General features: G+C 43.3%; 1 protein-coding gene across 2 annotated transcripts; it reads right to left on the bottom strand.

Annotated features, from left to right (window-relative positions):
• Nucleotides 1-8,061: 8,061 nt before the first annotated feature.
• Nucleotides 8,062-23,839, bottom strand: LOC124007796 (chromosome-associated kinesin KIF4-like). 2 transcript variants are annotated; one of them, XM_046318568.1, is made up of 30 exons: nt 23,554-23,839; nt 22,780-22,903; nt 22,046-22,160; nt 21,726-21,916; nt 21,386-21,484; nt 19,320-19,486; nt 18,998-19,092; nt 18,374-18,493; nt 17,563-17,738; nt 17,404-17,465; nt 15,386-15,518; nt 15,184-15,242; nt 14,977-15,082; nt 14,260-14,382; nt 13,857-14,030; nt 13,580-13,683; nt 13,216-13,360; nt 12,932-13,042; nt 12,729-12,812; nt 12,470-12,583; nt 12,066-12,221; nt 11,801-11,898; nt 10,962-11,091; nt 10,309-10,593; nt 10,019-10,096; nt 9,713-9,811; nt 9,384-9,557; nt 9,140-9,265; nt 8,905-9,027; nt 8,062-8,646 (listed from the first exon to the last, which is right to left on the bottom strand). In XM_046318568.1, the coding sequence occupies exons 2-30, from the start codon at nt 22,900-22,902 to the stop codon at nt 8,467-8,469; spliced, it is 3,750 nt and encodes a 1,249-aa protein (XP_046174524.1). In that variant the 5' UTR covers nt 22,903; nt 23,554-23,839; the 3' UTR covers nt 8,062-8,466. The 2 variants fall into 2 exon arrangements, with proteins under 2 accessions (XP_046174524.1, XP_046174529.1); XM_046318573.1 differs by having other exon boundaries at nt 8,905-9,024.
• Nucleotides 23,840-23,866: the final 27 nt, after the last annotated feature.

The following is a 23,866-nucleotide window of genomic DNA, read 5'->3' as shown; positions in this document are numbered from 1 at the left end:
CAAGTAACCAACCAAAATGTCAGAGTGCCAAATCAGCTGGGCTTGACAATCTGGACCCTCTATTTCTGAAACTATCCACCGCCATTGTCACAACCACTATTACCAGCCTGTTCAACCTCTCTTTCATATCGTCTGAGATCCCCCAAGGACTGGAAAGCTGCCGCAGTCATCCCCCTCTTCAAAGGGGGAGACACCCTGGACCCAAACTGTTACAGACCTATATCCATCCTGCCCTGCCTATCTAAGGTCTTCGAAAGCCAAGTCAACAAACAGGTCACTGACCATCTCGAATCCCACCGTACCTTCTCCGCTGTGCAATCTGGTTTCCGAGCCGGTCACGGGTGCACCTCAGCCACGCTCAAGGTACTAAACGATATCATAACCTCCATCGATAAAAGAGTACTGTGCAGCCGTTTTCATCGACCTTGCAAAGGCTTTCGACTCGGTCAATCACCATATTCTTATCGGCAGACTCAGTAGCCTCGGTTTTTCGGATGACTGTCTTGCCTATTACTTTGCAGACAGAATTCAGTGTGTCAAATCGGAGGGCATGCTGTCCGGTCCTCTCGAAGTCTCTATGGGGGTGCCACAGGGTTCAATCCTCGGGCCGACTCTTTTTTCTGTATATATCAATGACGTTGCTCTTGCTGCGGGCGATTCCCTGATCCACCTCTACGCAGACGACACCATTCTATATACTTCCGGCCCGTCCTTGGACACTGTGCTATCTAACCTCCAAACGAGCTTCAATGCCATACAACACTCCTTCCGTGGCCTCCAACTGCTCTTAAACGCTAGTAAAACCAAATGCATGCTTTTCAACCGTTCGCTGCCTGCACCCGCACGCCTGACCAGATCACCACCCTGGATGGTTCCAACCTTGAATATGTGGAAATCTATAAGTACCTAGGTGTCTGGCTAGACTGTAAACTCTCCTTCCAGACTCATATCAAACCTCTCCAATCGAAAATAAAATCAAGAGTCAGCTTTCTATTCCGCAACAAAGCCTCCTTCACTCACGCCGCCAAACTTACCCTAGTAAAACTGACTATCCTACCGATCCTCGACTTCGGCGATGTCATCTACAAAATTGCTTCCAACACTCTACTCAGCAAACTGGATGCAGTTTATCACAGTGCCATCCGTTTTGTCACTAAAGCACCTTATACCACCCACCACTGCGACTTGTACGCTCTAGTCGGCTGGCCCTCGCTACATATTCGTCGCCAGACCCACCGGCTCCAGGTCATCTACAAGTCCATGCTAGGTAAAGCTCCGCCTTATCTCAGTTCACTGGTCACGATGGTAACACCCATCCATAGCACAGACTCCAGCAGGTGTATCTCACTGATCATCCCTAAAGCCAACACCTCATTTGGCCACCTTTCGTTCCAGTTCTCTGCTGCCTGTGACTGGAACGAATTGCAAAAATCGCTGAAGTTGGAGACTTTTATCTCCCTCACCAACTTCAAACATCTGCTATCTGAGCAGCTAACTGATCGCTGCAGCTGTACATAGTCTATCTGCAAATAGCCCACCCATTTTTACCTACCTCATCCCCATACTGTTTTTATTTATTTACTTTTCTGCTCTTTTGCACACCAATATCTCTACCTGTACATGACCATCTGATCATATATCACTCCAGTGTTAATCTGCAAAATTGTAATTATTCGCCTACTTCACATGCCTTTTGCACACAATGTATATAGACTCCCCTTTTTTTCTTACTGTGTTATTGACTTGTTAATTGTAACTCTGTGTTGTCTGCTCACACTGCTATGCTTTATCTTGGCCAGGTCGCAGTTGCAAATGAGAACTTGTTCTCAACTAGCCTACCTGGTTAAATAAAGGTGAAATAAAAATAAAAATAAAAAATATTAAATTGGTGTTATAGGCATGTACAGTGTGATACTTAGTGTAATGTAAGGTGGTACATAGACATACCTGCCTGGTTTTAGGCTATAAAGCGTTACAGTTGTGCCGAAAATCCTACTTTCGGCTCTGCCAGTTGTTTGGGTTGCAGCACAGCAGCAGGTGTGAACTCATTATCTAATGAGTTCTAGCCCGTCAGTCGTGTTGTTGTTACGAACGAGAGTCTGCGGGACAGGGACGGATCAGCTTTATATTGGGAAAGTGTCCTTATAATTTAGCCAACAGATGACAACAGTAAGATCACAACACCCAAGACCCTTTCTATCATAGTGTAAGTGAGAGTGATATCAAAGTCAGACATGCTTGCCCTAAAAGTGTAAGTTACATCACTGCAGATGGCTAGCTGCCTTGAGTCAGTCCTGAAAATGGAGGATGACAGTGAGGTTTCTCAGCGCTCAGCAGATAAAGACGCAGCAGGTTTGGAGAGAACACATGCAGTGCCCTCTAAACTGCTCGGCTGAATTAATGAACATCAGCTTGAAGCCCCCAATTATTTTGCACCGTACTGCCCATCTTCATTTGAACTACTGTATATTGCAAATGGTTATTTGCAAGAGCAGTAAACTGTACTTGCTACAATGAGCTGGCCACCCCCTGGTCCCAGAACAAATCATTGATTGAGAAGTTAATGGTATTTTTGGAAGTTTGTCTCATCTGTAGTCAGGTTAGAATCCTGATATGACAATGAAATGTTTCTACATGCACAAGTGATAAATTAGCAAGATGATTGGAGTAGAATTGTACTCAATGAAGTATACACTGAGTTTACAAAACATGTCATTCCATGACAGACTAACCAGGTGAATCCATGTGAAAGCTATGATCCCTTATTGATGTCATTTTTAAATCTACTTCAATCAGTGGCGATGAAGTGGAGGAGACAGGTTAAAGAAGGATTTTAAGCCTTGATACAATTGAGACATGGATTGTGTGTGTTTCATTCAGAGCGTGAATGGGCAAGACAAAATATTGAAGTGCCTTTGAATGGGTTAGGCACACCGGTTTGTGTCAAGTACTGCAACGCTGCTGGGTTTTTCAAACCCAACAGTTTCCCGTCTGTTTCAAGAATGGTCCACCACCCAAAGAACATCTAAAAAGGGGGAGGCTTGCAAGCCGAAGAACACCATCCCAAACGTGAAGCACGGGGTGGTAGCGTCATGTTGTGGGGGATGCTTTGCTGCAGGAGGGACTGGTGCACTTCAAAATAAATGGCATCATGAGGAAAATTACATGGATATATTGAAGCAACATCTCAAGACATCAGTCAGGAAGTTAAAGCTTGGTCGCAAACGGGTCTTCCAAATGGACAATGACCCCAAGCATACTTCTAAAGTTGTTGCAAAGTGGCTTAAGGACATGAAAGTCAAGGTATGGAGTGGCCATCACAAAGCCCTACAAAACCTCAATCCCATAGAAAAGTTGTGGGCAGAACTAAAAGTGTGTGCGAGCAAGGAGGCCTACAAACCCCACTCAGTTACACTAGCTGTCAGGAGGATGGGCCAAAACTCACCCAACTTATTGTGGGAGGCTAGTGGAAGGCTACCTGAAACATTTGACCCAAGTTAAACAACTTAAAAGGCAATGCTACCAAGTACTAGTTGAGTGTGTAAACTTCTGACCCACTGGGAATGTGATAAAATAAATGAAAGCTGAAATAATTCTCTACTATTATTCTGACATTTCACATTCTGAAAATAAAGTGATGAGCCTAACTAACCTAAAACAAGGGATTTTTACTTGGATTAAATGTCAGGAATTGTGAAAAACTGAATTTAAATGTATTTCTAAGGTGTATGTAAACTTCCAACTTCAACTGTATATACACATTTGGAAGGTTAACCCTCGCCCCATTCTGACGTCCTGAGCATGTTTTCATCAAGGATCTCTCTGTACTTTGCTTCGTTCATATTTCCCTCGATCCTGCCACTGACAAACATCCCCACAGCATGATGCCACCACCATGCTTTACCGTGCAAGGTTTCCTCCAGATGTGACACTTGGCATTCAGGCCAAATAGTTTAATCTTGGTTTCATCAGACCAGAGAATCTTGTTTCTCATGGTGATAGAATCTTTAGGTGCCTTTTGGCAAACACCAAGCGGGCTGACATGTGTCTTTTACTGAAGAGTGGCTTCAGTCTGGTAACTCTACCATAAAGGCCCGATTGGTGAAGTGCTGCAGAGATGGGAGAACCTTCCAGAAGGACAACCATCTCCAAAGAGGAACTCTGGAGCTCTGTCAGAGTAACCATCGGGATCTTGGTCACTAACCTGACTAAGGTCCTTCTCCCCCGATTGCTCAGTTTGGATGGGCGGCCAGCTCTAAGAAATTTGTGGTCCCAAACTTCTTCCATTTAAGAATGATAGAGGCCACTGTTCTTGAGGACCTTCAATGCTGCATACATTTTTTTTGTACCCTTCCCCAAAGTCCTGTCTTGGAGCTCTACGGACAATTCCTTCGACCTTAAGGCTTGGTTTTTGCTGACACGCACTGTCAACTGTGGGTCCTTATATAGACCGGTGTGCTCCTTTCCAAATCATGTCCAGTCAATTTAATTTACCATGGGTGGACTCCAAGTCGTAGCAACATCTCAAGGATGTTCAATGGAAACAGGATGCACTTGAGCTCAATTTCGAGTCAAAGGGTCTGAATACTTAAGTAAATACAGTATGTTATTTTTAATACATTTGCAAACTTTTCTAATAACCTGTTTTTGCTTTGTCATTATGGGGTATTGTCGATTTGAGGATTAAAAAATATATACATTTTAGAATAAGGCTGTAACGTAACAAAATATGGAAAAAGTCAAGGGGTCTGAATATTTTCCTAAGGCACCTTATATTGTCCCATAAAATCATCTGTACTACACCTACAATTTCTTCCCTATGTGGAAGATAGGTGAATTGCAACAGTACTAAGCTGCATTCAAAACAAAATTTCCCCCATATATAAATTAATTTGGTGACCCAGACTTTGAATACCACCGATTTAGAGGGTCGCCAAAATTGTCCATCTCTCAGATATTGATTTAATGTGACGCATGTCATCACGAAAAACAATGATTGTCCCAGGAGACATAGGTTCAACATTTTTAGGTATTTAAACAGTTCAAATTATTCTCCTGTAGGCATTGTCGGTCTCTTGCATGCAGTTGAAAAGGCAGCATTCTCCACATTCCAGAAGGTACATGTGATTCTCTGGTGCCTGCCTGAGGCATATTTTAACAGTTAGACAGCTGCACAGACGTAGTTTGACAAACACCAGATTGTGAATGTGCCAGATAGCATTCAGATTTCATGTCTTCTTCAAATTGGAAAGATAGTTGATACCTGATAGTAAACAATTATTTGTTCTGCATTACTTGTCATACTTTATCTACACTTCTACAAGTATAATGTAAGCTGTTGATTATAGAAATTACTTCCAATAACATTACAATATGCACTTGTGATCTATGTAACATGTTCAAATATGGTTGTAATGGTGAACATTACTAAAATTAAAAGGGTAAGACAAGGCAGCAAGAAATGTTAGCTGACTAGATTCTGTCTAGGAAATGTGAGCAACAGGCCTCCAGGTACTCTTAATTTGCAACTAATATCCCCCATTAGGCATATGCCCCCACAGATGAGTCATACTTCTAATCTCTTCAAAGGCAGAGGGGCACGGCCCTCAATAACAATAGAGACCCAGACAGTCGGGGTCATTAGATTCTAATTCCCCCCACCACACCTGACTAAATTAAAGCGTTTTACTCATCAACATGTAGGCTCCAACATGTCCATATCTGGCAAGCTCTGGCAGCATTTACACATGCTGCCCCATTATGGGCAAAACAGCTGATCTGATTGGTGTAAAGACCAATTATTGGAAAAAGATCAGAATTTGGGCTGCCTGTGTAAACGCAGCCTCAGAGGCACCCTGTCAACCAATTCAGACTTAGTTGTCACACTATCTCCATATTTCAATTGAGCTCCAGTAATACTGATGTGTATACTCTCCGAGTTGGGCATCTCTGGCGCGGCCCACGCTTGGATTGCGTCCTACCTGACTGGTCGCTCCTAACAGGTGGCGTGGCGAGAATCTGTCTCCTCACCACGCGCTCTCACCACTGGTGTCCCCCAGGGCTCTGTTCTAGGCCCTCTCCTATTCTCGCTATACACCAAGTCACTTGGCTCTGTCATAACCTCACATGGTCTCTCCTATCATTGCTATGCAGACGACACACAATTAATCTTCTCCTTTCCCCCTTCTGATGACCAGGTGGCGAATCGCATCTCTGCATGTCTGGCAGACATATCAGTGTGGATGACGGATCACCACCTCAAGCTGAACTTCGGCAAGACGGAGCTGCTCTTCCTCCCGGGAAGGACTGCCCGTTCCATGATCTCGCCATCACGGTTGACAACTCCATTGTGTCCTCCTCCCAGAGCGCTAAGAACCTTGGTGTGATCCTGGACAACACCCTGTCGTTCTCAACTAACATCAAGACGGTGGCACGTTCCTGTAGGTTCATGCTCTACAACATCCGCAGAGTACGACCCTGCCTCACACAGGAAGCGGCGCAGGTCCTAATCCAGGCACTTGTCATCTCCCGTCTGGATTACTGCAACTCGCTGTTGGCTGGGCTCCCTGCCTGTGCCATTAAACCCCTACAACTCATCCAGAACGCCGCAGCCCGTCTAGTGTTCAACCTTCCCAAGTTCTCTCACGTCACCCCGCTCCTCCGCTCTCTCCACTGGCTTCCAGTTGAAGCTCGCATCCGCTACAAGACCATGGTGCTTGCCTACGGAGCTGTGAGGGGAACGGCACCTCAGTACCTCCAGGCTCTGATCAGGCCCTACACCCAAATAAGGGCACTGCGTTCATCCACCTCTGGCCTGCTCGTCTCCCTACCACTGAGGAAGTACAGTTCCCGCTCAGCCCAGTCAAAACTGTTCGCTGCTCTGGCTCCCCAATGGTGGAACAAACTCCCTCACGACGCCAGGACAGCGGAGTCAATCACCACCTTCCGGAGACACCTGAAACCCCACCTCTTTAAGGAATACTTAGGATAGGATAAAGTAATCCTTCTCACCCCCCTTAAAATATTTAGATGCACTATTGTAAAGTGGCTGTTCCACTGGATGTCATAAGGTGAATGCACCAATTTGTAAGTCGCTCTGGATAAGAGCGTCTGCTAAATGACTTAAATGTAAATGTAAATGTATACAAAACAGGATAAAATAGCATGTATGAAAATATTTAGATCACAATTCAAGCATGCTTGGCAGTTAAGATGGACACTACCAACCAATAGTATTCCAAGTACACCGTCTGATGCTAAATTATGTGCCTCAGCAGTTCGCACTGTTGGCAACCTTCAGTAGAGGAATGCCTTCCTGACATTTCCAGATAAATCCAATGGTTGACTGGCTGCACAGCCTCATCGCCATTCATATATTCAGGTCAGGGAAGTAATCACACCTGAACTTAGAACTCGTTTGAATTTTCTGCAAACACTGACTGCGTAATAAAATCACCTCTGCCTCATTCGCTCAACCAAGAGCCATGTACAGATGCAACACAAACCTCAATAAAAATAGCCTTCGGTCACCTATCAGATAGAACATATGGCTAGGTAGGCATAAACAGTCAAATAACACTGCAATATTGGATGACCAGAAAGAAACTAAATGCAAAATAAAGCCAAATAAAATGTAAGAGTATTCGGGCTGTGTATAATCAGGGCAGTTATTTTTTTTGTTCCTTTAAAATGTTTCCAGACCTCGATCATCCAAATCACCCTGGGCCATTATCTATTTCAGCGTAAGGTATTTGGTTTTAAAGTGCTCTCAGACGCCATTTTGAATTTGGACCAAAGCTGCCCCTCTATAAAACCACATTGCTTTGACTGAGTCTTAAAATGGCAGCTGTTCAGAGTAGATGTCATGTTGACTATAGCATTAAAAGGTTGGGAGCTGAGTGAAAATACTGCAATAGTCGTCAAATGGGAACGCTAACGACAATATTACAACGCTGATCCAGAATCCTTCATACTGAAAGGGTGATAATTGGATTGGACAGATGGTTTTTTTTGTTAGACAACTGATTAAAGAATGAGATTGATTAACTATAGGACAAATAATCATGAATTATTCATTTATTATGGATAACAATAAAAATGAGTATTAAAAAAATGTCTTGATAGAAAATCCGTTACATACAACCTATTAAACATTTACATTTCAAGTGACAAAATAATTCCCTTGTATAAATCAGCTTGTTAGTGCATTTCAGGCCTCATAATTAAGACATTTTAGTCAGTTCAGAGTAAGTGAATTTTCCAATGCCCTCAGATTCAAAACAGATAAAAGAGTGATGTCTAATTTAGAATCAATTGCTACACTTTATTACAAGGAACGTAGGAGGACATTTAAGGCATTGAAAAAAAAAAAGAAAAAAAAAACTGACAAAAACAGATGAAGGGACTATCCTATAGCAGGGGCTAAGTTCTCGCGTGATTTGTCTATACTAGCTTCCTTTGCCCACCTCAAGACTCTTCCCTGATGGGCGTACATCCAGAGAAAAAGCTGTTCTGGAAGCTAGTAAGGCCTCGTTTCTTCTTCTTCAATAAGCTGGTTGTGTTCCTCTCTTTATCATCATCATCATCATCATCATCTTCCTCCTCCTCCTCCTCTTCAGCAGAAACAGAGACAGTCTTCCTCACAAGCTAGAAGAATAAAGCGAGGAAAAATCTATTTTCAGCACTTTAAATAAGGACATGATCTGAAATACCCAATACCCACTTTAGGTGCAGCTCAGTGTAAAATAATATCACCACACCAGATTCATTACCAACTCAACCATAACACTACCCAAGGCACCTTGACCCTTAAACAGTACCCTTCTGGAAGAGAGTGTGATGAGTCTGTTGAGGGTATGATGTTACAACCATTGAGCCCATTGTTGATGGTATAGAGCAGCCTACCTTGGTGGGAGTGGCACAGGGTGGTTTAAAGAACGTGGTATCCCCAGAGCTAATGGCTGTGGGGTCTTGAAGAATAGAAACCGAATCTTTGGACCCATCATCTGTGACTTCGCTAGCGTCCTGCTTTTAGGAAGAGAGGGAAATGATTCTGAAAAATATATGCACAAACAATGATACATTCTATTCAATGTAGGGAGCCTATGTAGAATACAACATAGGGTATTTTTGAACTTACTGTACTGGACCTCTGGTTGCCGATGTTACGACACTTCTCATGGTCACATTGGCAGTTTTCCCCACAGGTCATCATTCCCTTACGGCACCGGCACAGCTTGTTGCCACAGCGACCCTTACAGGCACACTTAACAAAAATGCGAACTTTTAACGCTGCAAATGCAATGATAATAGTGATCTGACCATCTCTAAACCGACAGTGTTGCCTGTCTCACAAAATAATTGAATAAAGACTAAGTTCTCACCCCTGTTGACTTGGGTTTCTTGACGTTGGAGTTCTTTCTGTTACGGCCTCTCTCATTCTTCTCAGGGCACCACTCATCCTCATCCTCTGACTCGGAGACAGACTCCTCCAGCTCCTCAATGTTGATGGCCATATTCAGGGGAGCCTTGGTTGTAGTGAAACGGTGACCTTTAGGCTGCAGGAGGTAAAGAACACCACCAGTGAGATGGTGCAACCTCCCAGCACTGCCTGGGTCAGGGTCAGCTTCCCCTAGACTCATATAGGGGTAATCTTTCCTCTAACAGTTGGATATGAAACAGACAATGGTAAGGAAGGATGTCAGTGGCCTACCTTTGGCGGGATGTACTCAAAGGAGTCGTCTGGGGACTGAGTGGATGCTGGCAGGACGTTCATCATTTTCCCACTGGCCAACTGGAGCAGTGTTAGTTTCTGAGAACAGAACAAACGTTGCATGACATGGACAGTTTCAACAAATAGTAGACCTTAATGTTTCAAATTGTAATAACCTGTCCTTTTAGAGCAATGGGTGTGAGAATAGTCATTTACAAATTAAAATAATGTTACCTATAGACCATTGTTCTTGTATATAGCTTTGAGTGTTATATTGTCCTTGTATATGCCCAGCTGTGTATTTACCTTTTTGTATTGTTCATTGTCATCCAACAGCCTCTGGTTTTGCTCATTCAATTTCTGCAGCTTTTCAATCTCATCCTCCTGTAGAGACGAGCATTATATTTGGAGGGGGTTAGAACCTCTATTCAGTTTTGGCTTCAAACTCAACATTCTGAGCTGATCTTTGAGTGCAGTCAACCTACATGGACAATTAGGATTAATAGTAGAAACACATGCATGTGACCTTACTGACTGTATGACCATTCCTATAACATGTCAGTGAGCACAGTAGCTGAGAGGACAGTGTGACAGACCTGGAACTTGAGGCGCTGCAGAAGCTCCCTCTCCCGTTTGGAAGTCTCCTCCTCCTGCTTTTTCTCCACAGACGGTCTCTCTTTGCTCTGTAGCTGACCCAGGAGGTACAGGACCTTCTCCTGGTGCATCTGCTCAAGCTCCACCAGGTGGTGCTGGTTCTCCATTTCCATGGTGGACATCACTTTCCTCTCATCACACATAGTCTTCTGCAGGTCCAGCATGTTGCCCTTCTCTTGCTTCAGGTCACTCTCCAGCTTAGAACTGGCCGTTTTGGCAGACACCAACTGTGGAGGCGGTAACATTTTTGGTGGTCATGCATTTTGTCAGTGAACATTATTTTTGGGTGTTGATTTCCATTTTTTATATATACACATTTATTTAACCAGGCAAGTCAGTTAAGAACAAATTCTTATTTTCAATGACGGCCTAGGAACAATGGGTTAACTGCATGTTCAGGGGCAGAACGACAGATTTGTACCTTGTCAGCTCGGGGGTTTGAACTTACAACCTTCCGGTTACTAGTACAACGCTCTAACCACTAGGCTACCCTGCCGCTTACAAGGTAGGCTAGTAACATGCTTTTCAAGACATTTCGAATTTGATTTGTGAGACTAAAAAGCATGCAGTTCAACGATATGCGAATGTGTCTCACCTCTGACATGAGGACCTTGAGGGCACACTTGGCCTCCACTATAGTAGTGATGTTGTCCCAGCGTTGCTTCAAGCGCCCCTCATTGTCTGCGTCCAGGACCTTCTGTTGTAGGTCAGCTATCTGGGCACTCCTAGGAGGAAATCCATGGAACAGCACGTGGCCATGTACTGTTATAATCTCCATCCGGCACAGCCAGAAGAGGACTGGCCACTCCTCAGAGCCTGGTTCCTCTCTAGGTTTCTGACTTTTATGGGAGTTTTTCCTAGCCACCGTGCTTCTACATTTGCATTGCTTTCTGTTTGGGGTTTTAGGCTGGGTTTCTGTACAGCACTTTGTGACATCCGCTGATGTAAAAAGGGCTTTATAAATACATTGGATTGATGTGAATGTGAATCGATAAATGCACATGGATGTGATTCACTTAACCAAATGTAAATACTTGATCACATTTTATGCCAATCACATATCATTACTCTCCTGTCCTCATTAAATTAACCGAGTTCTTAAGGACTTGCTTCTGGCAGCAGTCACAATATCCTATCAACAGGAACTAACAATGAACAGATGGGAAGGCGTAGGCTTTGGAAGGTGTGAAAAGCTTTGGAGCAATGCCTTACTATGACAACATTTCTCCAGGCAAGCAAAGGAGAAAAGGGTCGGGAATACCCAATGAGTGCAAAAAATGCTTAGCAATGCAACTAAAAGACAAATGATCTGGGTACCCTTGTCTATGAAAAACACAAATTCATTAGCAGTAAGGGGAGGTCAATGTGAGTGGAACTGAAGGAATCCCTCAGACGTGGGAGGTAATGGGTAAGGTCTGTACTAGTCAGACTCACCTGAGGTTTATCTCCGTCTCCAGGTTGTCCACCTGTTTACTGAGAGATGCCTCCAGCTCTCCCTGGCTCTCCAGCTCGGAGATGATGAGGGTCCGACGCTGTGAAAGTGTTGGGAGAGAGAACGCACAATAACAACAGTTTAACTTCTGTAGAGAAACAGAGGCATCATTTCCTCATGTAGCCTAGCGGTGGAAATTCCACTGAATCCTCATTTAGTAAAATCTCAGATTCTCATTGATCTCTTTAGGAGAGCAACTTCACTCACCCTGACTTTGGCAGAGGGCCGCTCCCCTGCCTCCATCTGCTGTTTGAGCTGGGAGATCTCCTCTGCCAGGATTTTCCTGTCCTCCAGCAGGTCCTGCAGGTGGCGCCGCGCCTCCCCTGTGCTCACCAGCACCTCCACTTCGTTCAGGAGCCAGGTCTGCTCTCACACACACACACACGTCAGATTCAGGTCACAGCATACATTACTCACTCGGTCATTGATACATGCATATACAGTCACAGCACTCATTGAAACCACACAACCACTCAGACAACACAACGCAGATTCATTTAACACATTATGGTATCGTTATTTAACACATTATGGTAATTCTTGAAAACCAGGACCCCTCACACAAAACAGTTTACACCGACGCACACAGAATCAAACAAAGGTGACTGGACCTTCACTCTCCCGGCTGCTCCCTCCAGCCCTCTGTAATGGACGTCCTTTCGTTTCTCGGCCACCTCACTCCTCTTCTGCAGGGCATCCTTCAGACGCTTATTGGCTGCTGCAGCCTGAAGGTGAACACCGGCAGAATTTGAAATATCTCTCTGCACTTCCAGCTAACAACCATTGAAGAATTGACACGAAACACTTTCTCCTGGTCGATTAGGTCTGCAGACGAAAACAGAAGAACGGTGCACAAGACCCAGGCCTCACCTCCTCAGTTTTACGGCGCAGGACATTAGCCTGCTTCTGGAAGTCACTCTCAAGCTTCACCATCTGAAACTGACGTTTACGGTCCTGAGAGAGAGGTGAGAATTTTTGTATTTTATTTTTTTAAACAACAATCAATCGTAACCACATGGAAATGAATATGGTGAACAGTGTGTCTTATGTATGGATTATGGACACACACACACCTTCTCCTTGAGCTGAAGCACCTCCTTGTCCTTCTTATTCTTCCACACTCTGAACTTCTCAGAGTCCTCCTTCATCTGCCTCATCAGCTGTACACGCTGACTCTTCATAGCCTACAGGGAAAGAGAGCAGACAAACAAGAGACGCCATCAACAACCCCGTCTTTGATTGCCATCGCAAGGCCCGAATTCAATTTTTTTAGATTCCGATGACCGTCGACTGAAAACCTCTCATTGTCCTGAAATCCTGCTGATTAGGTCAGCCACTGGCAAGCACCCGGTCATACCTGGATCTCATGGTTGAGCTTGGCCACGCTGCGGACAGAGGACTCTTTGAGCTTGAGGAGCTTGGACTGCTCCTGGAGCTTCTTCTTCATGTCTGTGATCTGACCCTCCAGCTCCTGCAGACGCTTCCTACGCTGCTCGCTCAGCCTGGTGGACAGATGGAGGGAATAGAGACAGGGAAATTACTGATGTCTCCATTGTAAATGCAGAGGAATGTTTATACTAAACATACAGTTGTGAATACACACCAAGCTCATGGCTCTTATGAAAGAGACTCCCACAACAGATAACTATCATATCAATTCAATATGCAGCCTGAACATAAAGATGCTGTTTGAACCGCACCAATGAGGCCAGCTGCCTTACTTAGCCTGATTAACGTCCTTCTTGGCAGAGTGGAGAACCTGGATGAGGTCCTCCTTCTCCTTCTGCAGAGAGCCCACTGATGTCTGCAGACTCTTGATGTTATTCTGAAGGGGAACAGTCAATGAGGAGCTCCATCAGTTCAGTTTGAAGCAGTCAAAAACATTCCCAGTGGATAAGAATCAAAGTGCTGTGCTGGTGCTGCCTCACCTGTTGCAGCCCTCTCAACCTCCATTACAGCCAACCCATATTTTCTCTCCAGTCTCATCTCCAGCCCTACCTGGTGTTCAGTCTGCATAGGCTCCAGGTGGCTGTCGTTCTGGCACATCTTCCGGACAAACTCCTCCTTTAGAGCCAGAATGTTGTTGAGCTCAATCAGCTCCTTGGACATTTGGGCCTGGCGCAAGGCATGCTGGGTAGTGAAGCCCTCTGTAGAGTCTTTGTCAACAGCAGCCTGTGTAGGGTGGGGGAAGAGGATGTATGCTTCTATGATAACAAAAACACACCCGTTTTGTACAACATACCTGTTGTACAAAACCCACAAACACCATGTACAACAATTCAAAAAAGACTAAAAATGCAACAACCCCAAAACACGTCTGGATGTCTTCAGGAAACAACAGCCTTGCAGAAGCAGATCTGTAGCACAGACAGGATTCTGCATTAGACGACCAGAAACTTACAGAAGGTGAACCATCAGTTGGGATTTCGTTGCAGCTGCCAGACACATGAGGGCTGTCATCTCCTTCAGCCCCACAGTCTGCAGCCAACGCCTCAATGGTGGCAGCAAGGCCAGCACTCTCATCCTGGAGGGACAAGAGCACAGACATTATTACCCAGACACGATACAAAGCAGCTTCTTATTAATGGACTGAAATATGGTGTAGGGAACTAAAATATCCAGCCATCAAATGGATGGTGTTACACATGCAATGTGTGTAATTGAATGGAAAATAAATCAAGTGTCCATTATCTTTATGATTAGCATGATCAATACACTGTGAAAGTGCCATTACCTTATGTCATACTTCTGGGGTCAGTCTCCTGATATTTGGAATGAGCTTGACGATTAAGTCAAAACATTTGTGGAAAATAATATCCGTGTTTGTGGGGAATTTACTTCTGCCAGATGTCTTTTATGACATTTTTGCCCTGAAGACCATTCAAAAAGCCTACAAAATTAAATTAAATCTACCAGGCCACTTCCTGGATAATTCTGCGTCACTTTCATAGCATATAAAGTAATGGCATTGAACAGCAACAGCTTAGCTACAATGGACTGCAGACAATTGTCTATTGTGCTTTGCTCGCTAAACATATAAAAAGGGACTGAATGCAGTCAGTCACGCAGCAGTAGATCCAGCCTGGTGGTTTATGAGAGCTCCCTCGTCCGGCAGTACCTGGAGCTGCAGGATGACGTGCTGCAGATTCTGGATCACTTCCACATTCTCCTTCAGCTCCTGGTCTTCCAGAGTCTCCATCACCCTCTGCAGGTCCACTTTACACCTAAAAGAAAAGCATTAAGTTTTAACACAGATCATTCTGGTGCCAATGACTTATAAGGACAATGAAGACAATGGGCGAAACACATAAGAGTTCAGACTTACGCTGCATGCTGTTTCAACTCTTGCAGTTTGCTTTGCAGTTTTTCATTTGCTTGCTCGGTCTGTGTGTAGAGTGACAAAGTATTGCACGTGAAGATCATGGTAATATCTCCAACTATTCTAAACGGTGAGTCAGCGTTGCTGTGTGATGTTGGTATGGCCTATGACAAGACAGACCTAGTGCAAGACCAGTGCAGATCCTTACCATGATGATCCTCTCAAACATCAGGGCAGTCTGGCCTGCTGCCTCACTCAGAGCACGGCTCAGTTTGTTGTTCTCAACCTGCAGGGCACGGGTCCTCTCCAGGATCTTCGACACGTTCTCTGCTGGCTCAGTCCTTTTTCAGAGAAGGGATGGAAGGAGTCAGTGAGATACTTTTTGGAAGTATTTTTATTTATTTTTTTAACAAGGAAATTACCCTTTTTAAGTTCCCAGAATCAAAGTTAGTTTAGTGCTATCCGAGACCCTTGAGACATCCTTACCCTAAACCTAACCATACCCCTCATCTAACCTTAACCATTTTAAAATTCACTATCAAATGGGGTATATTTGTCCCAAGGATCCCAGATAGCAAGGACTAGTGGATGTTCATTCTACCAGTCAAAGGTTTAAAGACTCTTTGGCTGAATAGACGGATAGAGAACTAAGGACATACAGTTGTAGTCGGAAGTTTACATACACCTTAGCCAAATACATTTAAACTCAGTTTTTCACAATTCCTGATATTTAATCCTAGTAAAAATTCCCTGTCTTAGGTCAGTTAGGTTTCCCACTTTATTTTAAGAATGTGAAATGTCAGAATAATAGAGAAGATAATGATTTATTTAAACTTTTATTTCTTTCATCACATTCCCACTGGGTCAGAAGTTTACATACACTCAATTAGTATTTGGTAGCATTGCCTTTAAATTGTTTAACTTGGGTCAAACGTTTTGGGTAGCCTTCCACAAGCTTCCCACAATAAGTTGGGTGAATGTTGGCCCATTCCTCCTGACAGAGCTGGTGTAACTGAGTCAGGTTTGTAGGCCTCTTTGCTCGCAGACGCTTTTTCAGTTCTGCCCACACATTTTCTATAGGATTGAGGTCAGGGCTTTGTGATGGCCACTCCAATACTTTGGCTTTGTTGTCCTTTTTGCCACAACTTTGGAAGTATGCTTGGGGTCATTGTCCATTTGGAAGACCCACTTGCGACCAAGCTTTAACTTCCTGACTGATGTCCTGAGATGTTGCTTCATTATATCCACATAATTTTCCCTCCTCATGATGCCATCTATTTTGTGAAGTGCATCAGTCCCTCCTGCAGCAAAGCCCCCCCACAACATGATCTGCCACCCCTTGCTTCACCGTTGGGATGGTGTTTTTCGGCTTGCAAGCCTCCCCCTTTTTCCTCCAAACATAACAATGGTCATCATGGCCAAACAGTTCTATTTTGGTTTCATCAGACATTTCTCCAAAAAGTACGATCTTTGTCCCCATGTGCAGTTGCAAACCGTAGTCTGACTTTTATGGCTGTTTTGGAGCAGTGGCTTCTTCCTTGCTGAGCTGCCTTTCAGGCTATGTCGATATTGGACTTGTTGTATTGTGGATATAGATAATTATGTACCTGTTTCCTCCCTCATCTTCACAAGGTCCTTTGCTGTTGTTCTGGGATTGATTTGCACTTTTCGCACCAAAGTACGTTCATCTCTAAGAGACAGAACGAGTCTCCTTTCTGAGCGGTATGATGGCTGCGTGGTCCCATGGTGTTTATACTTGCGTACTATTGTTTGTACAGATGAATGTGGTACCTTCAGGCGTTTGGAAATTGCTCCCAAGGATGAACCAGACTTGGTAGGCCTTGAAATACATCCACAGGTTCACCTCCAATTGACTCAAATGATGTCAATTAGCCTATCAGAAGCTTCTAAAGCCATGACATAATTTTCTGGAATTTTCCAAGCTGTTTAAAGGCACAGTCAACTTAGTGTATGTACACCTCTGACCCATTGGAATTGTGATACAGTGAATTATAAGTGAAATAATCTGTCTGTAAACAATTGTTGGAAAAACAATGTGTGTCATGCACAAAGTAGATGTCCAAACCAACTTATCAAAACTATAGTTTGTTAACAAGACATTTGTGGAGTGGTTTAAAAACAAGTTTTAATGACTCTAAGCTAAGTGTATGTAAACTACCGACTTCAACTGTATGTCAGTTGGGAAAATTATTTAGTAGTAATTACCCAGAAAGCACTGGTGCCACACCACCACGTGCATGCAGAAGCATCACCTGTAGCTCCTGGACCTGTGTCCAAAAGAGGAAATATTCCATCAAAACAATGGACACTTGAATCGTGTAAATGTAGGGTCACTTAGCACGGTGGTCAGTGGTCACTACCTACCTGCTGCTTCAGACGTTTCATTTCAGCAGCTCGAGGGTCTACGTTGACCACAGGCTTGTTTTTTATCTTGCGAGCTCTGTCAGCGTAACGCAACGTGTTGATGGTCTCCTCAATGTTGGAGTCTGCAGGGCTGACACACGCTATCATTAAGGTGTGGCTGTTACCTCCCAAAGAATCTGTTGGAGAAAGCAGGAATTGATTCTTCAATGCACACTTTTAAACATGGAGTGCTATTCAGTCTCTAAATCTAAGAAACATTCCGGTTTTTGATGAATATGTCTTTGTGTTGCGTTGAATGCCTTAGGGCAGGAGTCGGCAACAGGCGTCCAACGAGTGAGTTTTAGTTGAGGGTATAATTTTTTTTTTAAAGAACAAAATCACCAGAATTCAGCTAAAATTAATTTAATTTCGACAATCTGTTCCCAAGTATTCCCACACGACAACAAAAAAACGTGATCGTGTCTCAATGTAATCAAGGTATAAAATGATTGTATTAGAAAATTTCCTTTTTGGGACAATTTGCATTGTACAAATTATGTTCCGGCCCCCCGAACATCCGCTCCAACAAAAATCAGCCTGTGGTTGAATCTAATTGCCTACCTCTGCCTTAGGGTATACAACGTATGCATCTCGACTGTTCTCAGTCATCCGACTACCACAAGGCCTTGTAACACATATTTATTATTTTCATTGTGCTTAAAAGCAAATCCTTAATTGATACCATTAGACCCAGGAAGAACATACATGGGCGGCAATGCCCGGATTTAGACTGCTCAACTACCACATCCCCCTGAACCCATCGAACTCTCACCCTGGAGCAGGCGGGTTAGTTTGGAGTCTCTGTAGGGAACAAAGGTGCCTTTCTTGCTCTCGTCACCCAGAGCGCTGATCACGTTGCCCAGGGAGAGCAGGCCTCGGTTGATGCTGATGCCTAGAGCAGACAGGAAGACAGCAGAGAGTCAAATAAGGTTCTGATACCAAACTAACAACACAATGAATTAGAACTGGGATTGTCATTTAAAACATGTAGATTGTGCTAATAATGGGCCGTAACAATACTGAAAAGGCAAAGCTTTGTCAATCCAACATCTGAAATGGCCGTACAGCATTTACTGTGATGCAGCCTCTGCTTTCATATGTCTTGCGCTTTGCGGAGCAGAGATAGTGAAGGAAGTTGTCAAGGAAGTGAGTTTGTGTTTATACAGGATGTACCACTCCACACCTACTGTCAACCAATCTGGTCAATGTGGAGCCATCCACATTGTTACAAAATTTGAAGCCCACGGTGATGCAGTTCAGAGCTTGATTTGGTCTCTCCATGCCTCCGGAGGCTCCGCAACTGCGTCACCACATTTTCCAATCAAGCAATAATTGGCTTCAAAGCACACAGCTTACTGCTGTTTTCCAAAGTGTTAGCTTCTGGTAGTTGACTCACCTTCCTTCAGACGATCGCCCTCAGCTTTGGTTTTCTTTTGTCTCTCAGAGCCAGCCAGATCCACCAGGTGTAGCTTTGACACCACATTGTCAGATCTACAAACACACATTTAGAAACAGAACAGAAGAAATGAGAACAAATCAACTTACAACACACTTAAAACAAATTAGTTGAATTAACTATATCAACAGAGATTTGCATATAAGAAAATATTAATGCAGCGCTTTGCGTGTCGGATACATTCATGGACTGCAACGTTTCCTTGGGATGAAAATTAGAAAGTGAGACAGATCTATGGGAGAAAGCTAGAGAGAAGACTGACTTGTCTGCCCCTCTGCGCTGCTCCAGGGTGATGGTGAAGATGGCATGGGAGCGAGACGAGGCAGCATTCATGGCAGTGGAGCCTACAGTACGGGCTGAGTTCCCCAGCTCCAAGCAGCCCACCATCTCATTGGCAGAGAACACCTCCCTCTCAGTCAGGCCCACGATCTAAGATAGGGAGAATGGGTTAAACATACAGTACAGCCAAAAGTTGGACAAACTTACTCATGCGAGGGTTTTTATTTTTACTACATTGTAGAAAAATAGTGAAGACATCAAACTATGATTATAACACCTATGGGATCATGTAGTAAGCAATAGCGTTAAATCAAAATACATTTGAGATCCTTAGCCACCCTTTGCCTTTGATGACAAATTTGCACACTTTTGGGATTCTCTCAACCAGCTTCATGAGGTAGTCACCTGGAATGCATTTCAATTAACAGGTGTTTCTTGTTAAGAGTTCAATTGTGGAATGTCTTTCCTTCTTAATGCATTTGAGCCAATCAGTTGTGTTGTGACAAGGTAGGGGGAGGGGGTATACAGAAGATAGCCCTATTTGGTAAAAGACGAAGTCCATATTATAGTAAGAACAGCTCAAATAAGCAAAGAGAAATTACAGCCTATCATTTAACCCTTTTTTCTCTATTTCCGCCTGAATGACGTGCCCAAAGTAAAACTGCCTGTTCCTCAGGCCCTGAAGCCAGGATATGCAAATAATTGGTACCATTGGAAATAATACACTTTTTAAGTTTGTAAAATTTTAAAATAATGTAGGAGAATGCAACACAATGGATATGGCAGGAGAAAATACAAAGAAAAACCATCCTCTTAGAATGGCAAGTAATAAGGTCATATTGAAAATCTGCTCCCTGGATGCAATTCCAATGTGTTCCACAGGGTGTCAGTAGTCTATGTTCAAGGTTTCAGGCTTGTAACTTCAAAAAAAAAAAAAAAAAAAAAAAAAAATATCAGTTTTAGTAAAGGGAAATTGGTGTTTGCCCGTGCCATGAAGACAGGACGCACCTGCTAAAAATCGGTTTCCTATTGAACATACTTCTTTCCATAAGAAATATTATAGTTTGATTATATTTTAGGGTATCTGAGGAGTAAATAGAAACATATTTTTACTTGTTAAAACAAAGTTTAGGGGTATATTTTCAGATTCCTTTCTCTGCATGTTGGAAGGAGTGGATTACTCAAATCGATGGCGCCAACTAAACCGACTTTTTGGGATATAAAGAAGGATTTTATCTAACAAAACAACATTACATGTTATAGCTGGGACCCTTGGATGACAAATCAGGAAGATTTTCAAAAAGTAAGTGAATATGTATTCGCCATTTGTGAATTTATGAAACCTGTGACGGTGGAAAAATATTTGAATGTGGGGCGTCGTCCTCAAACAATCACATGGCATGTTTTCACTGTAATAGCTACAGTAAATCGGACAGTGCAGTTAGTTTAACAAGAACTTAAGCTTTCAACCAATAAAAGACATATGTACCTTAACGTTTAATATCCATCATTTTTATGATTATTTATTTGAATTCAGCACCCAGAAGTTGTCCCCGCTAGTGGGACGCCTAGCCCTAAGTCATGAAGGTCAGTCAATTAGTAAAATTAAGATCTTCAAAAGTTTCTTCAAGTGCAGTCGCAAAACCATCAAGCGCTATAATGAAACTGGCTCTCGTGAGGACCGCTTCAGGAAAGGAAGATCCAGAGTTACCTCTGCTGCAAGTTCAGAGTTAACGGCACCTCAGATTGCAGCACAAATAAATGCTTCACAGAGTTAAAGTAACAAACACATCTCAACATCAACTGTTCAGAGGAGACTGACCATGAATGCCTGCTTTGCACAAATTGCTGCAAAGAAACCCCTACTAAAGGACACCAATAAGAAGAAGAGGCTTGCTTGGGCCAAGAAACACGAGCAATGGACATTAGACCGGTGGAAATCACTGTTGAAAAATCAAACGGTCGACCTCTAGTACATTCCCCCAAACAAGTACATTTGACTCGTTTCAGACATATTTAGCAACATTTTCAACTGTAAAAGACACACACCTTTATGCCTTCCTTGGGGTCCTCCCGAATGTTGATGGTTGATGGTTTATCTTTGGATACCGATGGACAGAGCAAGTCCAGGATGTCTTCATTGTATATCTATGGCACACAAAATTAAGTCAAAACGTTACAGAAAAACATGGCCAGGATACTTCTAGACACAAAGAAATGTATTTCGTCAATAATCCGAATCCTGTCTTTTTAAGCATCACGACTCCCTGTTTTGAGTTTCTGAGAAGAGGAATGTACCGGTAACAATGATTGTTTTGTCCATTATCACAGTAAAAACATGCATTGTGTTGTGACAATCATGATGAATAATGCAGAGGTTCCCACACACCTCCAGGTAAGACACTGCCAGAGAGAATTCACAATCCGTATGCTTCTCCCTTTCCTGGAAGATCATTCTGACCACCCTGGGGATGACTCCGACGGTGGGCTCATTCTCTTGGGCCGACGTATAGGTTCCTCCCATAGAAAAGGTCTTCCCCGAACCCGTCTGACCATACGCAAGCACAGTAGCATGATAGCCTGAAAAGAAGAGTAGAAACATTACACATACAGCTTATTGATTCTATTCCATTTTTCCCATACCCATAGAACCAGTACTGGTTCTATAGGCAATCCTGTGTGAAAGTAAACATATTTTCCCCCCTGTACCTTTGAAAAGACCACACAACAACGGTGAAACAGCACTGTTGAAGACTTCCTCTTGTTCAGTTGTAGGATCAAAAACATAATCGTACGTGAACGCCTTTTCAATGCCAACAATCACCTGCAAGAGAGAAGAATTATAAGACAACAATTGTCCTTATGGAATTGAATCCATAAATCATCAGGCTAAGTGTTGCAGATGGCTAGTTGCATAAGCTTCCATAGCCTGGCGTCCTCGATCAACCACACCTAAACTAGTTGGTTTCACCAAAATACATTTCCCGTAAACAGAAGCATATCCAAATATGTAGGAACAATACTTACTTTTTTCAGGTCGTATGTCTCTTTTGTTATCAAATAAGTGTTTAAAACACGTTTTTATCCAGGGTGTTCCATTTTCTGCCAGTGGGCTGCCATTGTCACGCGAGAGTAAACTACCACGTATAATCTCTACTTCTACAGCCTGAAAATGGAAGACCCTGGATAAAAAAAGTGTTTTAAACACTTATTTGACAGTGAAGGACACATTCAACCAGACAAATCGTAAGTATTGTTTCTAGAGATATTGGAAAATGTCTCAACGGGAAACATTACTTTGGTGAAACCAAATAGTTTAGGTTTGGTTGATTAACAACGCCAGGCTATGGAAGTTCCGCAACAAGCAAACTGTAAACAATGTCTCGTTGCGGGACAAAGCAATGCCAAGTGCTGTGTTATGTCTTGTAGAATCGATTGTTGACCTGTGGATCCCCTGGCACGAAGGTGAGACAGGTCTGGCAACCCTCGTTGATTTCTTTAGTAACCAAAGGTCGACACCGCAGGGCAACCCGCACGGGGATGGACTTATCATCCTCCTTTGTCATGCTGCGAAATCAGGTAATAGGTGACAGATGCATAAAATTATTATGTAACGGACAGTGTGGCCAATATCAAATATCAAAGCAATGTTGTCATTAGGGGCGTCAGGTAAGCTAGTGGTTAGAGCATTGGATCAGTAACCAAAAGGTTTCTAGATCAAATCCCATAGCTGACAAGGTAAAAATCTAGTTCTACCCCCGAACAAGGCAACTCACTGTTCCTAGGCCGTAATTGTAAATAAGAATTTGTTCCTAATGGACTTGCCTAGTTAAATAAATAAAACATTTGAAGCAAAAGGAAATCTTGAAACGGTGCAGATCGAAAAATTGAATTTTCTGAAAGCTACTTTTGTCTCATTGTAATTAATTCAAAAACACCTAATATCAGACAAAACAGGAAGAGAGACACGCCCTCGCTGGTAGACCGGAACTTACTATTTGTGTTCAATGGTAAACCGCGTGTGAGTGAACTCTTTAATTTATCCACCACCATCTTTGCTGATAGTACTGACGGTGAATTCTAGCCAGCATGTAGCTTGATTGTATTTGGTTACCTAACTAGCTAGCCATCTTGCCGATAGCTGAACCATCGTTGTTCATACCACTACACTGCCATGCCAAACACGTTTCGTAACTTATCTAAGGACGGTCACTTACCTTTTTTGGGCTGGCAAGACGTTGGTCTTGACCCCTGCAATGGGCTAGCTAACGTTCGCTAAAATGAGTTTGCCTCTAGCTTGGTAACTAGTCACCACGAACGCTAGTTAAATGTTTCTTAAAACTATATTTTTTTCAGAGGCTAGAATAAGATCCACATGTAACCACGCATCAGTCGTAATAAATGTCGTTGACTGAACGCTTTCTTTTCCGTCAAAATAACTTCAGTCGGTGATTATCATGGATCTCGTCTTGCCCGCCACTTTCAAATATTCAGCTCCGCCTCCACCAACACGCGTCTGCTGTTGTCATG

This window comes from Oncorhynchus gorbuscha, linkage group LG02, assembly GCF_021184085.1.
Source record: "Oncorhynchus gorbuscha isolate QuinsamMale2020 ecotype Even-year linkage group LG02, OgorEven_v1.0, whole genome shotgun sequence".
NCBI classification, from domain to species: Eukaryota; Metazoa; Chordata; class Actinopteri; order Salmoniformes; family Salmonidae; genus Oncorhynchus; species Oncorhynchus gorbuscha.
This window is presented reverse-complemented; position numbering and strand designations above follow the sequence as displayed.